The 21,246-nt window shown below is 43.1% G+C and overlaps 1 protein-coding gene across 1 annotated transcript; it reads right to left on the bottom strand.

The window, feature by feature from the left end:
- Nucleotides 1–54: 54 nt before the first annotated feature.
- Nucleotides 55–20,536, bottom strand: LOC106611339 (pancreatic secretory granule membrane major glycoprotein GP2-like). Its single transcript, XM_014211467.3, has 9 exons — nucleotides 20,281–20,536; nucleotides 19,477–19,619; nucleotides 19,144–19,248; nucleotides 8,918–9,078; nucleotides 8,433–8,568; nucleotides 2,640–2,734; nucleotides 1,300–1,465; nucleotides 899–1,013; nucleotides 55–503 (listed from the first exon to the last, which is right to left on the bottom strand). Exons 1-9 carry the CDS (start codon nucleotides 20,366–20,368, stop codon nucleotides 328–330), a joined length of 1,185 nt encoding a protein of 394 aa, XP_014066942.1. The 5' UTR covers nucleotides 20,369–20,536; the 3' UTR covers nucleotides 55–327.
- Between the last annotated feature and the right edge of the window lie 710 nt (nucleotides 20,537–21,246).

The raw sequence follows: 21,246 nt of genomic DNA, 5'->3' as shown, positions 1-21,246 counted from the left end.
TATGTTGTCATAGACATTGAAAAGGTCCGAAATATTACAATTAAACGCCATAAACAGCTCTTTGAAATACCTTTATTTTTTCTCTAGAAAAAAAACCACAGAAAACTCCTTGCAGAGACATGTTTTCATTTACATCTTCAAAATCCCTCTAATTTCTACAATGAGATTTTATTTACACCCCAAACTACAGTCAATTCATACTTTCGTCTTTCCTTATGCAGAAATGTAATGTGTGTTTATGTGTGCATGCATGCCTGTGCATGCTTTAATTTGTGTCTGCGTGCACCAGTTCATATCAGTTCTCATTGCTTGAACTACTGGGTTAGATCAGCGGGCCACCTCTGAATTGTGGTGTATGTTGGATAAGGTGAGGTGAGCCTCCTGTGTTGGGTAGGAGCGTCTGGTTCGCAGCCACAGCCTCCCAAACACTCCAGTGAACAGCAGCAGGACTACAAGTAGGCCTCCCAGGACAAAGGTCTCCACCGAGGGCACACCTCCAGAGTCTGCAGGGCAAGAGCTCGGTCAGCCACATGCAGGGACGTATTCAGTAGGGCACCGCTTAGCAAAACCATTTTAAAACGGAAAACATAAATGAGCTGGGGTGTGTTCAGCAGGACACAACATTTTGGAACGTTCAGGCCAGCATACCGGAGTCACCTCTTCACTGTTGATGTTGAGACTGGTGTTTTGCAGGTACTATTTAATAAAGCTGCCAGTTGAGGACTTGTGAGGCGTCTGCTTCTCAAACTAGACACTCTAATGTACTTGTCCTCCTAAACTTTTGAATGGTAGTGTACCTCACTGTTTCACTCTAATACAACATTTTTATCTCGACTGAACATGACCCAGTACAGTATGTTGGTTATGGTAAATAAAGAGCCTTTATTGGGAGACTTACTCAGGCTGGGTTGGTCACTCTCAGGCAGACGTCGCCTGATTGGTCCATAAGATACTGTATGGGCCGTAGTGACATCTCTTCTCATCCGCCCATTGTTATCCTCACCAGAACAGTTCTGTTAAATGAAGGGTAGTAATCAACGATAGAAATTAGGGAGACATATTAAGGTACAGCAAGCAAATATATATAGTTTAATTACAGTACTATTACCCAGTCTAATTACCATATTTACTTTTTGTTTTCAATTTTCCAAAATGAAAGTTCATTGCAATAATAGACATTAAAAAATCAGTTTGTTTTGTTGTCTATTTTATGACAGCAGTGGGCCCTTGCTATAAACTAGGGTTTGAACGAGCCAGTGGGCATCATCTTTATGAAGAAAGGGGGGAGGGATCACTCACAGGCTGACAGACCCCAAGTGTGTTGTGACAGATCTGAACATTGCAGTGGAGAAACACATCCTTGTAAGAGCTGCCCACGAACTTGAACATTTGTATCCTGAACATAGCCTCTGGCCCCTGTCCATTCTTCAGCACTGTCAACGGTTCGTTTGACAAAACGGGGCAGCTGAGACAGACCGAGAGAGAGCCAGAGAAAGAGAGAGAGCCAGAAAAAGAGAGAGCGAGCCAGAAAAAGAGAGAGCGAGCCAGAAAAAGAGAGAGAGGAAGTCAGAGAGAGAGGGAGTCAGAGAAAGAGAGAGAGGAAGTCAGAGAGAGAGGGAGTCAGAGAAAGAGAGACAGAAAAAGAGAGCCAGAAAGAGAGAGAGACAGCCAGAGAACAAGAGAGGGAGCCAGAGGGAGACAGAGCGACAGAGAAAGCGAGAGAGAGCAGGCAGACAAAGCAGGCAATGGATCGTATCAGAGGCAGCATGTGCAACCGTTGAATAAGATATCATACATTTTAGAATGTGTTTGTTAATAAAACTCCGAATTTTAATGGATTTCCCTATAATTCCTAGTAAACTATTCCAACATCTTGTACAAAAAAAACTGGTGTAGAATCTACAGTCACTTGTTTTGATTGAACACATGCCAATGTAAGAGCAGAGAACTTTGCTATTGTGACATATCCATCTTTCATAATGGGAATGCAAACACATTAACATTAGTATTCTTGTAATGACAAGACGAATCCTCCGAAGTGTTTTGTCCTCAGATGTAATGAACAAAAGTCCTTGTGCAAGTTATTGCTGTGCTGTTGCTAACAGTACAACATACCTCCTGGTTGTCAAGGACATGCACAGTTGTTGAGCTGAAATGCATATGGCTGATGCAGTGTTCACGTCATGTTGAAAACTCGGGACCTCAGATTTAAAATGAACGTAAGTTATTTGCGTAGAACTTCCTATTGGTTGAGTCTGATACTTCCCAAGTGGGAAACTCTGATATCATCTTTCTACCACAAGTAAGCAAGTCGGAAATTTTGGCGTTTCCGACATGACATGAACGCGGCATCAGACAGGGCCCGGTCCATGTGACAGGGGTCTGAAGTTGTCACCCCCAGGTCTCTTGTCTAAGCAATTCAGCAGCTCTTATTTCATATTTCAACAACACCATTCCCAGAGGACTGTGTGCTGGTGTCAAGTGTGGTTGAAAATGTGACACTACAAAAATATACATTTTTATAGGCCTCCATAACATATTTATGAATTCTATCAAACAGAATGAAATTTAAAGCAAGATGTGGTGAGAGGGGCTTATAATACACAGTGATATAATGTTTGACTTCCCTTTGAACAGACCTGTCCCTGATGAAGGTGTACTGGATGTTGCTGTACGGGTCGTTGGTTGGGGTAGCCCAGCATCTCTCCACACGCAGCAAAAGATGAGCCGGTATCTAAGTGAGAGCGAGACAAACCAGGACCGCAGTCAGTGACACACAAACACACACACACACACACACACACACACACACACACACACACACACACACACACACACACACACACACACACACACACACACACACACACACACACACACACACACACACACACACACACACTAAAGAGGTGACTCAGGCCTGCAGTCATTAAATATTTTGACCAGGTCAACAGATAGAGAGTAAAACACCAAAAATGCATGCAGAGCAGAATTAGGACAAAACCCGCTAATTATCAAAATCCAGAAAAGAACCGTTAAATTCTACAACCACCTAAAAAGAAGTGATTCCCAAACCATCATAACAAAGCCATCACCTACAGAGAGATGAACCTGGAGAAGATTCCCATCAGCAAGCTGGTCCTAGGGCTCTGTTTACAAACACAAACAGACCCCACAGAGCCCCAGAACAGCAACACAATTAGACTCAACCAAATCATGAGAAAACTTAAAGATAATTACTTGACACATTGGAAAAAACTAACCAAAAAACTAAGCAAACTGGAATGCTATTTGTCCCTAAACAGAGAATACACAGTGGCAAAATACCTGACTACCGTGACTGACCCAAAATTAAGGAAAGATTTTACTATGTACAGACTCAGTGAGCATAGCCTTATTGAGAGAGGCCGACGTAGGCAGACCTGGCTCTCAAGAGAAGACAGGCTATGTGCCCACTCCTAGTCAAATGTACGACCATATTAGAGAGACATATTTCCCTCAGATTACACAGACCCACAAAGAATTAGAAAAATAAAATGTACAGTCGTGGCAAAAAGTTTTGAGAATGACAAAAATATTAATTTCCACAAAGTTTGCTGCTTCAGTGTCTTTAGATATTTTTGTCAGATGTTACTATGGAATACTGAAGTATAATTACAAGCATTTCATAAGTGTCAAAGGCTTTTATTGACAATTACATGAAGTTGATGCAAAGTCAATATTATCAATACACCCTTCTTTTTCAAGACCTCTGCAATCTGCCCTGGCATGCTGTCAATTAACTTCTGGGCCACATCCTGACTGATGGCAGCCCATTCTTGCATAATCAATGCTTGGAGTTTGTCAGAATTTGTGGGTTTTTGTTTGTCCACCCGCCTCTTGAGGATTGACCACAAGTTCTCAATGGGATTAAGGTCTGGGGAGATTCCTGGCCATGGACCCAAAATATCGATGTTTTGTTCCCCGAGCCACTTAGTTATCACTTTTGCCTTATGGCAAGGTGTAACGCCCTGGCCATAGAGAGGGGTTTTTGAGCTTTATTTTGGTTAGGCCAGGGTGTTACATTGGGTGGGCGTTCTATGTTCATTTTTCTATGTTTTTGTATTTCTTTGTTTTGGGCCGTGTGTGTGTGTGTGTGTGTGTGTGGCTCCCAATCAGGCACAGCTGTAGTTCGTTGTTGCTGATTGGGAGTCACACATAAGTAGCCTGGTTTTCCTTTGGGTTTTTGTGGGTGATTGTCTTCTGTTAGTGCGTTTTCCTGACAGGACTGTTTTGCTGTCGTCTTTGGTTTATTTTTGTCAAGTGTTCTCTTTTTTCATATTAAAATTCTAATGATGAACACATCCTCCGCTGCACCTTGGTCTAATTCTGACGACGGCCGTTACAGAATCACCCACAAACAACGGACCAAGCAGCGGAGGAAGGAGCAGCACAAGGAGGGGATGAAGCAGCGTGCTCGGGAGGTAATGGCATCCTGGTCGCTGGAGGTTTTGGAGTCAAGGATTGACTGGACATGGGAACAATTATTTGACCACTGCAACAACCTGCCGAGGGAGCACGACGAGAGGCAGCCCCAAAAATTGGGGGCACACGGGGAGTGGGGCAGAGTCAGGTTGGAGACCTGAGCCAACTCCCCGTGCTTACAGGAGGCAGCGCAGTACTGGTCAGGCACTGTGTTATGCGGTAAAGCGCACAGTGTTCCCAGTACGCGTTGATAGCCCGGAGCGCTACATGCCAGCCCCCCGCAAGTGCCATGCGAGAGTGGGCATCGAGCCAGGACGGATTGTGCCAGCTCAGCGTGTCTGGTCTCCGGTGCGCCGTTTCGGTCCAGGCTATCCTGCGCCGGCTCTGTGCACTGGGTCACCAGGGCGCTGGGAGGGCTCAGTTCGCCCAATGCCTGCTCTCCGCCCGTGCCGGGCCAAAGTGGGCATTCAGCCTGGAGTAAGGGTGTCAAGGCTAAGGACCAGAACTCCAGTGCTCCCCCACAGCCCGGTTTATCCTGTGCCTCCTCCTTGGACCAGGCCTCCAGTGGGTCTCTCCAGCCTGGTCTATCATGTGCCTCCTCCCAGGACCAGGCCTCCAGTGGGTTTCCCATCCTGGTCAGTCCTGTGCCTCCTCCACGGACCAGGCCTCCAGTGGGTCTCCCCAGCCTGGTGAGTAACAATCGGAAAGGGGATTCATCAGAGAAAATGACTTTACCCCAGTCCTCAGCAGTCCAATCCCTGTACCTTTTGCAGAATATCAGTCTGTCCCTGATGTTTTTCCTGGAAAGAAGTGGCTTCTTTGCTGCCCTTCTTGACACCAGGCCATCCTCCAAACGTCTTCGCCTCACTATGCATGCAGATGCACTCACACCTGCCTGCTGCCATTCCTGAGCAAGCTCTGTACTGGTGGTGCCCCAACCCCGCAGCTGAATCAACTTTAGATGGTCCTGGCTCTTGCTGGACTTTCTTGGACACCCTGAAGCCTTCTTCACAACAATTGAACCGCTCTCCTTGAAGTTCTTGATGATCCGATAAATGGTCGATTTAGTTGCAATCTTACTGGCAGCAATATCCTTGCCTGTGAAGCTCTTTTTGTGCAAAGCAATGATGACGGCACATGTTTCCTTGCAGGTAACCATGGTTGACAGAGGAAGAACAATGATTCAAAGCACCACCCTCCTTTTGAAGCTTCCGGTCTGTTATTCGAACTCAATCAGTATGACAGAGTGATCTCCAGCCTTGTCCTCGTCAACACTCACACCTGTGTTAACGAGAGAATCACTGACATGATGTCAGCTGGTCCTTTTGTGGCAGGGCTGAAATGCAGTGGAAATGTTTTTTGGGGATTAAGTTCATTTGCATGGCAAAGAGGGACTTTGCAATTAATTGCAATTCATCTGATCACTCTTCATAACATTCTGGAGTATATGCAAATTGCCATCATACAAACTGAGGCAGCAAACTTTATATTTGTATTTGTGTCATTCTCAAACCTTTTGGCCACGACTGTATATTAGGTGAAATACCAAAGCGTGCCATCACAGCAGCAAGATGTGTGAGCTGTTGCTACATGAAAAGGGCAACCAGTGAAGTACAAACTACACTGAGTATTCAAAAGGATCCAACCCTTTTTTTCAATTGTCTTCTAAAATGACATACCCAAATCTAACTGCCTGTAGCTCAGGACCTGAAGCAAGGATATGCATATTCTTGATACCATTTGAAAGGAAACACTTTGAAGTTTGTGGCAATGTGAAATTAATGTAGGAGAATATAACACATTAGATCTGGTAAAAGATAATACAAAGAAAAAAAATCCATATTTTTGTAATTTTTTTTTATACCATCGTCTTTGAAATGCAAGAGAAAGGCCACATTGTATTATTCCAGCCCAGGCACTAGATGGCAGCAGTGTATGTGCAACGTTTAAGACTGATCCAATGAACCATTGCATATCTGTTCAAAATGTTGTGTCAAGACTGCCCAAATGTCCCTACTACAGTAATTGGTTTATTAAGAACACCTACTCTTTCCATGACATAGACTGGCCAGGTGAATCCATGTGAAAGCTATGATCCCTTATTGATGTCACTTGTTAAATCCAGTGCAGATGGGTGGATACCAGTTAAATGTAATCGAAAATGTAATCTACGTAATCTCCAAAAGTAATTATTTATCATGAGAGGGCCAAAAACAATAACTAGTAATGCGGCATACTCAAAGAAAGGTTAAAATCTCACCTTTCTGGTAAAAATAGTTTTACATTGCTGAGGTGTAGTCACTTTTAAGGACACAAGCTCAAGTATACAGTACAAATATGAAAATTTGATGTATTTCTTATTCAACAAAACTGTATGAATAAGGTTGGAAATTACTGATATGCTTTCTAAATACAGCATAATCAAATTATAAAATGACTAAGTGTAAGATTTCACCTTCCTTATAAAATACATATTTGTATGTTTAGTGTTAGAGAAAATGTACATATTTTCTTAAGGTCTCTCTTGATCAAAACGTCTGCCCCCTTTTATACTTCAACTATTTGTACATTGTTAAAACACTGTACATGGCCATAGCATTTGAAATGTCTATATTCTTTTGAAACTTTTGTGAGTGTAAGGTTTACTGTTCACTTCTGATCATTTAATCTTTATTTATTATCTATTTCACTTCCTTTGGCAATATAAACATGTTTCCCATGCCAATAAAGCCCTTTGCATTGAATTGAATTGAGGATAGAGATACTGTGGGGAGAAATAGAGAGGGAGAGAACTAGAGTCCAAGTTGTAGTTAATATGCAGAGCAGTGATAGAGGCAGGGGGTCAGAGAAATGATAGAAGCAGGGGGTCAGAGAGGTGATGGCAGACTGTGATAACAACAAAGAGGCAGGGGGTCAGAGCAGTGATAACAGCCTGTGATAACAGCAGAGAGGCAGGGGGTCAGAACAGTGATAACAGCCTGTGATAACAGCAGAGAGGCAGGGGGTCAGAGCAGTGATAACAGACTGTGATAACAACAGAGAGGCAGGGGGTCAGAGAAGTGGTAGCAGCCTGTGATAACAACAGAGAGGCAGGGGGTCAGAGCAGTGATAACAGACTGTGATAACAACAGAGAGGTAGGGGGTCAGAGCAGTGGTAGCAGCCTGTGATAACAACAGAGAGGCAGGGGTCAGAGCAGTGATAACAGCAGAGAGTAGAGAGGATCAAGAGCAGCAGCACTCACATTACTGTCCAGTCTGTCACAGACTGAGTAGTTGATTAGCTGCCCACAAGGTCTAGTGTCCAATATAATTTTCATTTTACATTTGAGTAATTTAGTAGATGCTCTTATCCAGAGTGACTTATAGGAGCAATTAGGGTTAAGTTCCTTGCTCAATGGCACAATGACAGATTTTCACCTAGGCTGCTCGGGGATTCGAACCAGCGACCTTTCGGTTACTGGCCCAAAGTCTCGTAACCACTAAGCTACCTGCCGGCAACGCCCTACTTGACAAGTACTGTATGTGTATGGTCAGGACTAAAGACTGGGGTTATATCCCAAATGGTACCCTATTCCCTATGTAGTGCCCAATGTGCCCTGGTCAAAAGTCATGCACTATATAGGGAATAGGATGCCAAAGACTGGTCATTCAGCTCAACATTCACTAAAGGTGCTTATCTTTATCCAACAAGAAGCACAAATGTCTCAGACACAGTAAGCTTCTACAGATTATAGGGTCTGTTATGGATCATTCAAATTCGGTAACGCATTTGTTGGTACTTCCAGTAACCAGCAGATATTTAGTTAGGCTAGTTATCTTTACATGATCAGCTCTGATTTCATATTTCAACAACACCATTCCTAAGAAGACCGTGTGATGGTGCCGAGTGTGGTTGCAATATACAACAGATAACAGATACAGTACATGACACTGAATCAAACAGAAAGAAATCACATGGTGATCTTTACCATCAACACTTTAACGTAGATGTTGTCGTCCAGGGTCAGGGAGGGCACAGTGGTCCACTTGTCCTCAAAGTCTTCATCTTTATAAAGCAGCATGGACACAGAGAAGTTCCCATCTTCTGTGTTCAGAGTGATGGTCCTGGAGAGAATAGTACAGATGTATAGGTGCAGTGCTCGAGTTAAAGTTAGAGGGACGAATCCTAATTTCCAATAAAGTCACATTTTTTGACACGAATGACTAAAGTGAAAATTCGACTTTAGTGGAAGTTAGAATCATCCAACCGAGATCTTAAAGGTGATTGGATCGATGTTTTCTACAAACTGTAAGCACCACATAGAACATAAAACATCCTCTTTTAGATAAGATCCTTTGGTCAATAAAGACTGTGTGAACAATCGTAAATTAAAGTTTAAATCATGTGTTAGTGAACTCGTAATGTAAACCTATTACCAAATGTGATTTTTTAAACCTTAGCTAGATATCTTACTTGACATCCACTCGGATCATGTTTTCCCCATTGGGCTGCTGTACCATGTAGTTTATTGGGTAACGGCAGACGAACGTGATGTTGATGTAGTTCCATGTGACGACATCCAAATCGTTGTTGCGTATGGTGTTTATGAACATAATATGTGTATCATCTGATGCCTAGAAGGACGTCAGAAAAACAACAGTGTCAAGGAAACATGAAGGTTATGAGGGCAGACCTATAAGTCTATCAGTCAGACAAACGTGATGTACTGGCTGGCTTGGTACATTATTCCACAGCTAAATGAGTCACTTAGGAAGTAACTGGAGATTGATAACCATGACATACGCAACACAAATATAATAAAATTTGAATACAACTTGTGTAGACTTTACCATCAAATGCTTGCTTACAAGACCTTCCCAAAGACGCACAGTTTAACCTTTAACTGCAGTGGGCTAAATCAGGCTCACACAGTGTTTCTTGGTAGTTTTAAACAAATCTACTTTGAAACAAAAGTATCCACCTCACACACATGGTTATGGGCTTTAAAACAGAAGACACCTGTACCAGGTCAGATATAGAGTTGAAATGTATTCATTTTTGTTTGCATCCCAATATTACACTTTATATATATCACAGAAGACTGAAATATAACAAAACAGTTTGACATAGAAACACCAGATTTAAGGAGGGTTTTTTTTCAAATAATGTTTACTATTTATGAAATAATGAAAAATATACATTCCACCCATGAGTCCACGAGGTCATTTGACTACAGGAAAGGGCTACAAATAATAATACAAATAGTAATAAAATACAACACACAAGAATGGAGCTATATACAGGAAGTACCAGTACCAGATCAATGTGGAGCTATATACAGGAAGTACCAGTACCAGATCAATGTGGAGCTATATACAGGGAGTACCAGATCAATGTGGAGCTATATACAGGGAGTACCAGATCAATGTGGAGCTATATACAGGGAGTACCAGATCAATGTGGAGCTATATACAGAGAGTACCAGTACCAGATCAATGTGGAGCTATATACAGGGAGTACCAGTACCAGATCAATGTGGAGCTATATACAGAGGGTGTCAGTACCAGATCAATGTGGAGCTATATACAGAGAGTACCAGATCAATGTGGAGCTATATACAGGGACTACCAGATCAATGTGGAGCTATATACAGGGAGTACCAGATCAATGTGGAGCTATATACAGGAAATACCAGATCAATGTTGACCTATATACAGAGAGTACCAGATCAATGTGGAGCTACATACAGAGATTATCAGTACCAGATCAATGTTGACCTAGATACAGAGAGTACCAGTACCACATCAATGTGGAGCTATATACAGGGAGTACCAGATCAATGTGGAGCTATATACAGGGAGTACCAGATCAATGTGGAGCTATATACAGGGAGTACCAGATCAATGTGGAGCAATATACAGGGAGTACCAGATCAATGTGGAGCAATATACAGGGAGTACCAGATCAATGTGGAGCTATATACAGAGAGTACCAGATCAATGTGGAGCTATATACAGGAAATACCAGATCAATGTTGACCTATATACAGAGAGTACCAGTACCACATCAATGTGGAGCTATATACAGGGAGTACCAGATCAATGTGGAGCAATATACAGGGAGTACCAGATCAATGTGGAGCTATATACAGAGAGTACCAGATCAATGTGGAGCTATATACAGAGAGTACCAGATCAATGTGGAGCTATATACAGAGATTATCAGTACCAGGTCAATGTGGAGCTATATACAGAGAGTACCAGATCAATGTGGAGCTATATACAGGGAGTATCAGTACCAGATCAATGTGGAGCTATATACAGGGAGTATCAGTACCAGATCAATGTGGAGCTTTATACAGGAGTACCAGTACCAGATCAATGTGGAGCTATATACCAGGAGTACCAGTACCAGATCAATGTGGAGCTATATACAGGAAGTACCAGTACCAGATCAATGTGGAGCTATATACAGGAAGTACCAGTACCAGATCAATGTGGTGCTATATACAGGGAGTACCAGTACCACATCAATGTGGCGCTTTATACAGGGAGTACCAGATCAATGTGGAACAATATACAGGGAGTACCAGTACCAGATCAATGTGGAGCTTTCTACAGGGAGTACCAGATCAATGTGGAACAATATACAGGGAGTACCAGTACCAGATCAATGTGGAGCTATATACAGAGAGTGTCAGTACCACGTCAATGTGGAGCTATATACAGGGAGTGCCAGATCAATGTGGAGCTATATACAGAGAGTGCCAGATCAATGTGGAGCTATATACAGAGAGTACCACGTCAATGTGGAGCTATATACAGAGAGTACCAGATCAATGTGGAGCTATATACAGAGAGTACCACGTCAATGTGGAGCTATATACAGAGAGTACCAGATCAATGTGGAGCTATATACAGAGAGTACCAGATCAATGTGGAGCTACACACAGAGGTTATCAGTACCAGATCAATGTGGAGCTATATACAGTGTACCAGATCAATGTGGAGCTATATACAGAGAGTACCAGATCAATGTGGAGCTATATACAGAGAGTACCAGATCAATGTGGAGCTATATGCAGAGATTATCAGTACCACATCAATGTGCAGAGGCATGAAGTATTTGAGGTAGATATGTACATGAAGGCAGGGTAAAGTTACTAGACATCAGGATAGATACTACTAATAATAAGATATTTGAGGTAGATATGTACATGAAGGCAGGGTAAAGTTACTAGACATCAGGATAGATACTAATAATAATAAGATATTTGAGGTAGATATTTACATGAAGGCAGGGTAAAGTTACTAGACATCAGGATAGATACTACTAATAATAAGATATTTGAGGTAGATATTTACATGAAGGCAGGGTAAAGTTACTAGACATCAGGATTGATAAAAATAAGGTATTTGAGGTAGATATTTACATGAAGGCAGGGTAAAGTGAATAGGCATCGGGATAGATAATAATAAGAGTAAAATAAAGAAAACAGAGTAGCAGCAGCAAGTTATGCGTGTAAAAGTTTGTGTGTAATGTGTATATTCACTGAGTGTACTAAATATTAAGACACCTGCTCATTCCATGACATAGAGGTACATGTGAATCCAGGTCAAAGTTTTGATCCCTTATTGACTTCATTCAGTGTAGATGAATGGGAAGAGACAGGTTAAAGAAGCCTTGAGACAATTGAGACATGAATAGTGCATGTGTGGCATTCAGAGGGTGAATGGGCAAGACAAAATACTTAAGCGCCTTTGAACGGGGTGTGGTAGTAGGTGCCAGGCGCACCGGTTTATGTCAAGAACTGCAACACTGATGAGTTTTTCACGCTCAGCAGTTTCCTGTGTGTATCAAGAATGGTCCACCACCCAAAGGACATCCAGCCGACTTGACACATTTGTGGGAAGCATTGGAGTCAACATGGGCCAGCATCCCTGTGGAAAGCTTTCAACACCTTGTAGAGTCCATGACCTGACAAATTGAGGCTGTTCTGAGGGCAACTCTTCAGTAAGAAAGTGTTCCTAATGCTTGGTACACTCAGTGTATAGTCTAGTGAGTGTGCGTACGGTCAGTGCAAGATAGAGTCAGTGCAGATAGTTTGGGTACCATTAATTGACTATCTAACAGTCTGGTTATTTAGCAGTCTGGTTATTTAGCAGTCTGGTTATTTAGCAGTCTGGTTATTTTGCAGTCTGGTTATCTAACAGTCTGGTTATTTAGCAGTCTGGTTATTTAGCAGTCTGGTTATTTAGCAGTCTGGTTATCTAACAGTCTGGTTATTTAGCAGTCTGGTTATTTAGCAGTCTGGTTATTTAGCAGTCTGGTTATTTAGCAGTCTGGTTATTTAGCAGTCTGGTTATTTAGCAGTCTTATGGCTTGGGGGGGTAGAAGCTGTCATGGAGCCTGTTGATCCAAGAGCTGATGCTCCGGTACCATTTGCCAGACGGTAGCAGAGTTTTTAGGACCTTCCTCTGACACCGCCTGATGTAGAGGTCCTGGGTAGCAGGGAGCTCGGCCCATGTGATGTACTGGGCTGTCCGCACCATCCTCTGTAGTGCTTTGCAGTCAAGTGTGGTACATTTGCCATACCAGGCGGTGATGCAGCCAGTCAAGATGCTTTTGAGGATATGAGGGCCCATGCCCATTCTTTTCTGCCTCCTGAGGGGGAAGTGGCGCTGCCGTGCCCTCTTCACAACTGTGTGGGTGTGTGTGGACCATGTTAAGTTCTTAGTGATGTTGACGCCAAGGAACTTGAAGCTCTCAACCTGCTCCACTACAGCCCCGTCGATGTGGGTGAGGGCGTGCTCTCCCCTCTTTCACCTGTAGTCCACGATCAACTCCTTGGTCTTACTAACATTGAGGGAGAGGTTGTCCTAGAACCTCACTATGTCTCTGACCTCCCTGTAGGCCTTCTCATTGCCGTCAGTGATCAGGCCTACCATCATCGTGTCGTCAGTGTTGGAGTCGTGCGCGGCCACTCAGTCGTTGGTGAACAGGGAGTACAGGAGGAGACTAAGCACACACCCCTGAGGGCCAGCATGGCGGAGATGTTGTTGCCTACCGTCACCACCTGGGGTCTGTCCGTCAGGAAGTTCAGGATCCGGTTGCAGAGGGAGGGTGTCAGTCCCAGGGTCCCAAGCAGGGTGATGAGCTTGGAGGGGACTATGTTGTTGAACACTGAGCTGTATGTAGTCAATGAACACCATTCTCATCACAAACCCTGCTACATTCACCAAATGCCTGTATGCACGTATGCTGTAAGTCACTTTGGATAAAAGCATCTGCTAAATGGTATATATTATTACATTATTAAAAGCCATTCTTCTCTAGCAAACTCTTTCCTTAGTCTCGTGTGACAAGACTGTTAACATAAATGTCAAATTGAGCAGCTGGCCAGTCCACGCAAGATTTGGTTCTGGGTTCCAAGATGACACTTTCCCCAAACAGAGCCTCTATGTACAGTAGGCAGCAACCCTGTGGTTTTCTGTGACTGAAGAATGTGTGATTATTACAGTGGAAATGTTTAGTAGGCAGAAACTATAAAGAGGGGTTAGATGATAAGGTGTGCCAGGGTTGTGCTCAGATCCGTGTTGTGGGCAAAAGGAGTACTGGTCCCATGACCATTGAGAAGGATGAATTGACCCTTGGCCTTACTGTCCAGACTTAACAACACCAGGGTATATATTGCCCCCATTGGGCCTACCACTCACTATGTTTGGCCCACAGACGGTCTGCCTCAAATGTCTCACTATTCCCTATATAGTGCACTACTGTTGAACATGGGCCCATAGGGCTCTGGTCAAAAGTAGTGCACTACTGTATATTGCGGGTAGGGTGCCATTTGGGACAGAGAGAAACTAATGTCTTAATTACTCTGTAGGAAAACTGCTCACTGACCTTGGGTTCTTATAAATGGTTCATTAACAAACTCATATTGTATGCAATTTGACAGACAGAGACCACAATGATAATGGGCGATAAGACCTTCAAATTCAATTTATTTCTAGTTAGATCATTTCACTTTTCAAGTACATTCCCACCTACTAACCTCTCTGGTCCAGTCTGTACCTCTCTGGTCCTCTGTGTACCTCTCTGGTCCTCTGTGTACCTCTCCCGTCCTGTCTGTACCTCTCCGGTCCTGTCTGTACCTCTCTGGTCCTCTGTGTACCTCTCTGGTCCTCTGTGTACCTCTCCCGTCCTGTCTGTACCTCTCCCGTCCTGTCTGTACCTCTCCGGTCCTGTCTGTACTTCTCTGGTCCTGTCTGTACCTCTCTGGTCCTGTCTGTACCTCTCTGGTCCTCTGTGTACCTCTCTGGTCCTCTGTGTACCTCTCCCGTCCTGTCTGTACCTCTCCGGTCCTGTCTGTACCTCTCTGGTCCTCTGTGTACCTCTCTGGTCCTCTGTGTACCTCTCCCGTCCTGTCTGTACCTCTCCCGTCCTGTCTGTACCTCTCCGGTCCTGTCTGTACCTCTCTGGTCCTGTCTGTACCTCTCTGGTCCTGTCTGTACCTCTCTGGTCCTGTCTGTGTCCCTCTCTGGTCCGATCTGTGTACCTCTCTGGTTCTGTCTGTGTACCTCTCTGGTTCTGTCTGTATACCTCTCTGGTCCTGTCTGTGTACCTCTCTGGTCCTGTCTGTGTACCTCTCCCGTCCTGTCTGTGTACCTCTCCGGTCCTGTCTGTGTACCTCTCCCTGTCCTGTCTGTGTACCTCTTCCGTCCTGTCTGTGTACCTCTCTGGTCCTGTCTGTGTACCTCTCCGGTCCTGTCTGTGTACCTCTCCCGTCCTGTCGGTGTACCTCTCCCGTCCTGTCTGTGTACCTCTTCCGTCCTGTCTGTGCACCTCTTCCGTCCTGTCTGTGTACCTCTCTAGTCCTCTGTGTACCTCTCTGGTCCTCTGTGTACCTCTCTGGTCCTCTGTGTACCTCTCTGATCCTCTGTGTACCTCTCCCGTCCTGTCTGTACCTCTCCGGTCCTGTCTGTACCTCTCCGGTCCTGTCTGTACCTCTCCGGTCCTGTCTGTATCACTCCGGTCCTGTCTGTACCACTCCAGTCCTGTCTGTACCTCTCCCGTCCTGTCTGTACCTCTCCGGTCTTGTCTGTACCTCTCCCTTCCTGTCTGTACCTCTCTGGTCCTGGCTGTACCTCTCTGGTCCTGGCTGTACCTCTCTGGTCCTGGCTGTACCTCTCCGGTCCTGCCTGTACCTCTCCGGTCCTGTCAGTGGGGTTCAAGAGGTTTAAGAGGGTCTGTTCCTACCTCACAAGGTGAAACGAAGGAGTGTTTCTTAACTATGGCATTCCCTCCTTTTCCCAATCAGCTTCTAATCCCAAATGCAAAGCAGGCTTAAAACTTTCACTAGGGCTGGAACCTTGTAAAACTACTGCGAGGGTAGAGCGAGGGAGAGATCCCCCCACAGTGTTAACATTCCGCTCGCTTTACAAGAAATGCCTCTGTGCATTCTAAGCAAGCATCACATTGACAGTCATGGTCTTAAGTACAGATTTAAACCACACCAAAGTTAAAAGAGCTGTGGTACTGCTGCCACTGTATGAGACCGGGCTGGGAGGGATTATAAACGGCGGGAATACAAAGTGGACCAAAGGAAAAGGAAATCTCTGAGGGTGATTTTAACCTTGGAATTGTATACAGTACTTGCGACATATTGTTAAATGCACAAAAGAGAAACAATGGGTAGCCTCCATATTGAAGATGCACATTTTCATCCCCAGAATCTTTTAATGTGTCTATTTTGAATGGATAAAGCTAATAACCTGGTTAAGAATTCAATGGATTCTACAAGAACCAATATCACTCCCTAAAAACACACCCCTATGGAAAAATCCTTGGATAGCTTTTCAGAATTCACCAATAAATTGGCCCACATGGAAAACTAAAGGTATAGAAACCATAAATTACTTCTTGGGTAATATACAATTATTTCCATGACAGAATTAATAAGCAATTTGGAGTGACCAATGTAGACATTTTCAAATACATGTAACTTACAAGTTTTATACCATACAATTTCTATCTGAAATCGTTTGTTGAGGGAATCCTATTTGAGTCCAAAAAGGATACTATATGTTAGGTAATATATACTAAACCTTGCAGAAAGCCTATCCTACTGGCAATCTCTTAGAACAAAAATATACTATTGGAACCAAGACCTAAAAAGAACTGGTGTTGGCACAAGATGGAGGGAGTGTATTATAACTTAACAAAATTACAGTTCAATGTATGCTTAATCCAGTATAAAATAATGTACAAAATGCAATATACAAGAGAAAATCCACAAATTCTACAGCACAACGGCAGTCATGTCTTAAGTGTAAAACAAACAATGACTCAATATTTCATGCCTTCTAGGAGTGCTATAAATTCCAAAAGTTATGGTTCGCGGTAGACAGTTGGCTTTCAGAAGTTTTACAATTTAAAAATACCTTTTAATCCGTCTATCTGCATTTTTCAAGACATGGCAGCCGAACGTGCGGTGAGATACCCACTGTGTTGGACAATCCTTTTCTCGTCAATCATTTTGAAAATAAAAATTGATTATACTTATTAACTAGAAATAGAATGATCAGATCCTCCATCATTAAGACATTGGATGAATCAAATGCAGTATTATTGAAAAAATGCGGGCTACAGAAATAAACTAAATAGAACAATTTGAAGCAGTGTGCCATAAAATGAAAGCACTAGAAATAACCAATGGATGAAAAGTGAAAACAGTATGTTATTATGAGAACAAACAACATAGGTGTCGATACAGTGGGAACAGGTCTGAGCAAATATGATGTCATTAATGGTTGTTGAAATGTATTCGTCTTTTTTTCTTTATGTTGAAGGTTGGGCGTTAAATCCTAGCCAACGTCATGTCTAGTTTAGTGGATCCATGTCTATGAATTGTTAAATTGTCTATTGTTCTTGTCTATTGTCTGAAAACCAAAATAAAATCTTACAAAAAAAAAAAAAAGATTTATTGCTTGGCTATTCAGCAGGTCTGAAAACACGCTCCTCATTTCTATGTCAACCCTGATAATTTAGAGCTTTAAGCTCCCACCCATCCTTGCTGCTTTGAATAAAGTCTAGTAGCTCTTGGGACGAACGACACCCATTTTCATATAGGCTACTTATCCCTCCCTCTTTCCTTTCTCTGTCTCACTCTCTTACTCTCTCTCTCTCTCTGTGTGTCTCTCCCTCTCTCGTTCTACAGATTACAAGATTATTACAGTGCAGGAAGCTGATATCTGAGGTCTACACTCACCAGCCTGTTTATTAGGTACACCACCCCATTAACAAAAATGGTCTGCTCTTACAGACAGTGAGTCATGTGACTTTCTATATAAAGCAGCCAGAAAGGCATGGAGTCATTAAATTATTGTTCAACTGAACATTGGAGGGGGCAAAACGAGTGACCTAAGCGACTTTGAGCGTGATATGATCGTTGGTGCCAGGCGTGCAGGTTCCAGTATCTCAGAAACGGGCGACCTCCTGGGCTTTTCACGCACGACAGTGTCTATGGTTTACAGAAAATGGTGAGACAAACACAAAACATCCAGTCAGCAGCAGCTCGTTGATGAGAGGTCGAAGGAGAACGGCAAGAATGGTGCAAGCTAACAGGCTGGCCACAAACAGACAAATAACGGCTCAGTACAACAGTGGTGTGCAGAACGGAATCTCAGAACGTACAACTCATCGGTCCTTCTAAAGGAAGGGCTATTGCAGCAGACGGCCAGACCGCGATCTACAGTGGGCACGCGACCACCAAACTGGACTATAGAGGAGTGGAAAAACATCGCCTGGTCCGACGAATCCCAGTTCCTGTTGCGTCATACTGATGGCAGAGTCAGGATTTGGCTTAAGCAGCATGAGACCATGGACTCATCCTGCCTGGACTCAACGGTACAAGCTGGTGGTGGTGGTGTAATGGTGTGGGGAATGTTTCCTGGCACACGTTAGGTCCCTTGATACCAACTGAGCAACAATTGAACGCCACAGTGTATCTGAACATTGTTGCTGACCGAAACAAATAGAGCATCTTTGGGATGAGATGGAACAGGCTATTTGCAGCATGAATGTACCTCAGTCCAATCTGCAGCAACTGCATGATGCCATCGCGTCAGCATGGACCATCATCCTTGTGGAACATTTCCGAAACCTTGTAGAATCCATGCCTTGAAAAGTTCAGGCTGTTCTGGAGGCAAAGGGGGATCCGATCCGGTACTAGATGGGTGTACCTAATGAACTGGCCAGTGAATGTATATGTAATTTATAAAGGAAAACAAGAGGTGTTATTTATGCTAGTCATTTTAAGCATTGCGTCTATCCAAACTCCTATTTAGCACACACAAACTAGTGCAGGGAGGTTCTACAATACTACACCAGACAGGAGGCCAGAGCTCAGTAAAACAGAAGTGCATCGTAAAATTAGGTAATTTACTTTGATGGGGATTTTATGTGATTGGTGAAAGGAATCCCAACTGTAGTTTATCTCTATGTTCCTGGTACTAATGTCTTTCTACTTTGTCTGGGTAGCTCTGAATGACAAAGGTTACTACTTTGTTTACTTCACAGATTTAAATCCTTCATAGTTGGCGTACACAAGTAAATGTAAATCTTCCAAAGCAATTATTACAGAATTGCAATGCCCCTGAAATGAAAGGGCATGTCCAAAGGGAAAAACTCAGTCTTACCATGATCGTCCCACAGTCAGAGAGATTAGTCTTGATGCTGAAGACATAGTCATCTCCAATCTCAACACCACGGCATTCCGGGTCATTTAGGTGCAAATCCCAGACCTAAGAGAGGGGATTACTAGAGAGTTGCAGTAGACCCACGTGACAGCCTAATATTAAAATGGTGATTTGGTTTTGGGTATTGAGATTACTAGAGCAATATATTGCACAATATGACACAGCACATCACAGCACACAGGCAGTAATCTTTAATACCAAATGTAACAGTAGATTAATGGTAAGTAAGCTGTATTATAAAGAAATATTAATTCTAGGTGAAACAGAACTTACATAAACGGGTGGCACATTGTTGAGGAAGAAGGCACTGGGAATGACCACCTCCATCAGGTCATTGGTGCAGAGGACAGTTTCATTCAGCTCTAGGCGAGAGGAAGGAGTCAGAGGGACTACAAATACATCCTGTCCCCCTGACCCTGACATGAAGTCACAGAACATGAAATCACAGAACATAAAATTAGATCAAATTAAATCACATCACATGAAATCACAGAACATGAAATCACATGTGAAATATCATAACGTAATATGAGATGGCATTAAATCTGTTAAATGGAGTTTTAAATGTATCAATATGTAAACCTATACCGTTATTATAAGGGCAGTTGTTTAAGAATGTTCTATGCCACACAGCATGTGACAATATCAGTATTGTTACGGCAAGGTTAAATCTATAGATTCCATTCTCCTACATGTTTCATCACAAACTCCAGTTTCTCCTGTGACAACATGCTGCTTCTGGTATGCTTCTGTAATACATGTGATCTCTAGATTTATTGGATCTTATTGTTGAAAAAAATCCATCAAACATTAAACCCACATCAACAAACAGTTCAAAAACAGATGTTCAACTTGACATTTGCTCACGAATAGGGTTGCAAAATTCCTGAAAACGTCCCCAAAATTAATTTGTTTATCAAAAAGCTTGGTTGAAAAGAATTCCAGCTTGGAGGATTCTCTCAGCGTATTCCCTGCTTATTCCAGAAATCCTGCAACCGGAATTTTTTGGGGAAAAACGGTATTATAGCAACCCTCTAGTAGTTGGATCCCAGTGGTGTTGAAGTGAACTGAACTCACCCTCTTCCTCAGGGTCCAGATACACAGCAGAGTTGACTGTCCTCACAGCGAGCAGGAACCAGCCTAACACCAAACGGGCAGGTGTCATCTTCAAAGTTTCTCTCTCTCTCTCTTTGGCTTATCTACTGTCAGACACTCACAACCTTAGACTCCTGTCTTCTTGGCACTTTCTCCCAGATTTTTGAATCTTTTGAGCTATTCACCACAGTGTAGCTGTCAGGTTCAGATGTAGTTCCCCCTCTGAGTGCAGCCCTCCAAACACAGCTCTAATGAACAAGGACTGGGACCCAGCCTCCCTCCTTTCTTCCCTCTCTTCAGACCTTAAAGGCCCAGTGCAGTCAAAAACAAGATTTTCTTGTGTTTTATATATATTTCCACACTATGAGATTGGAATAATGCTGTGACCTTTTGAAAATGATGATAATGCCCTTTTAGTGTAAGAGCTCTTTGAAAAGGCCGCCTGAAATTTCAGCCTGTTTTGGTGAGAGGGAATTTTGGCCTTCCATGGTGACATCACCATGTGGTAATATTTAATAAACCAATAAGAAAGAGTTCCAAACCTCTCTGCCAATAACAGATCATTTTTGTTTCTTTTAGACCAGTTGAATTGAAAAACAATCACAGTAGGATACTTAATTGTTGCCCAGACATGATCTGATATTGAGATTAAAAACAGCTGCAATGGACCTTTTTAAAAACCAAGCCTGAATGATGTCCCCACCAACAATGAGATTACACATATGAATAGGGGGAACCGATGTTGTAGGTAGTAGTCCAAGGTAACACATAAGTCTGCATCGCAAATGGCACCCTCTTCCCAATATATTGCACTACTATTTGTCAAAAGTAGCACACTACGTAGGAAAAATTGTGCCACTTGGGCTGCAGCCATACAACTAGGCCGTTGCCGGAGATGCCCTCTTAGTAAACATCTTACAACTACGTAACTACGTCGTCTTACTACAC

This window comes from Salmo salar, chromosome 09 (genome assembly GCF_965601325.2).
Source record: "Salmo salar chromosome 09, fSalSal1, whole genome shotgun sequence".
In the NCBI taxonomy this organism is placed as follows: Eukaryota; Metazoa; Chordata; class Actinopteri; order Salmoniformes; family Salmonidae; genus Salmo; species Salmo salar.
This window is presented reverse-complemented; position numbering and strand designations above follow the sequence as displayed.

What these genes read in the sequence shown, in the direction of transcription:
- LOC106611339 (XM_014211467.3), bottom strand. Translation starts at nt 20,368, where the DNA reads ATGACACCTGCCCGTTTGGTGTTAGGCTGGTTCCTGCTCGCTGTGAGG. An exon ending in TCTGGACCCTGAGGAAGAGG is followed by an intron (nt 19,620 to 20,280) that starts GTGAGTTCAGTT and finishes ACTTCATGTCAG; the next exon opens with GGTCAGGGGGACAGGATGTA. An exon ending in TCTACGTTAAAGTGTTGATG is followed by an intron (nt 2,735 to 8,432) that starts GTAAAGATCACC and finishes GCTCTCACTTAG; the next exon opens with ATACCGGCTCATCTTTTGCT.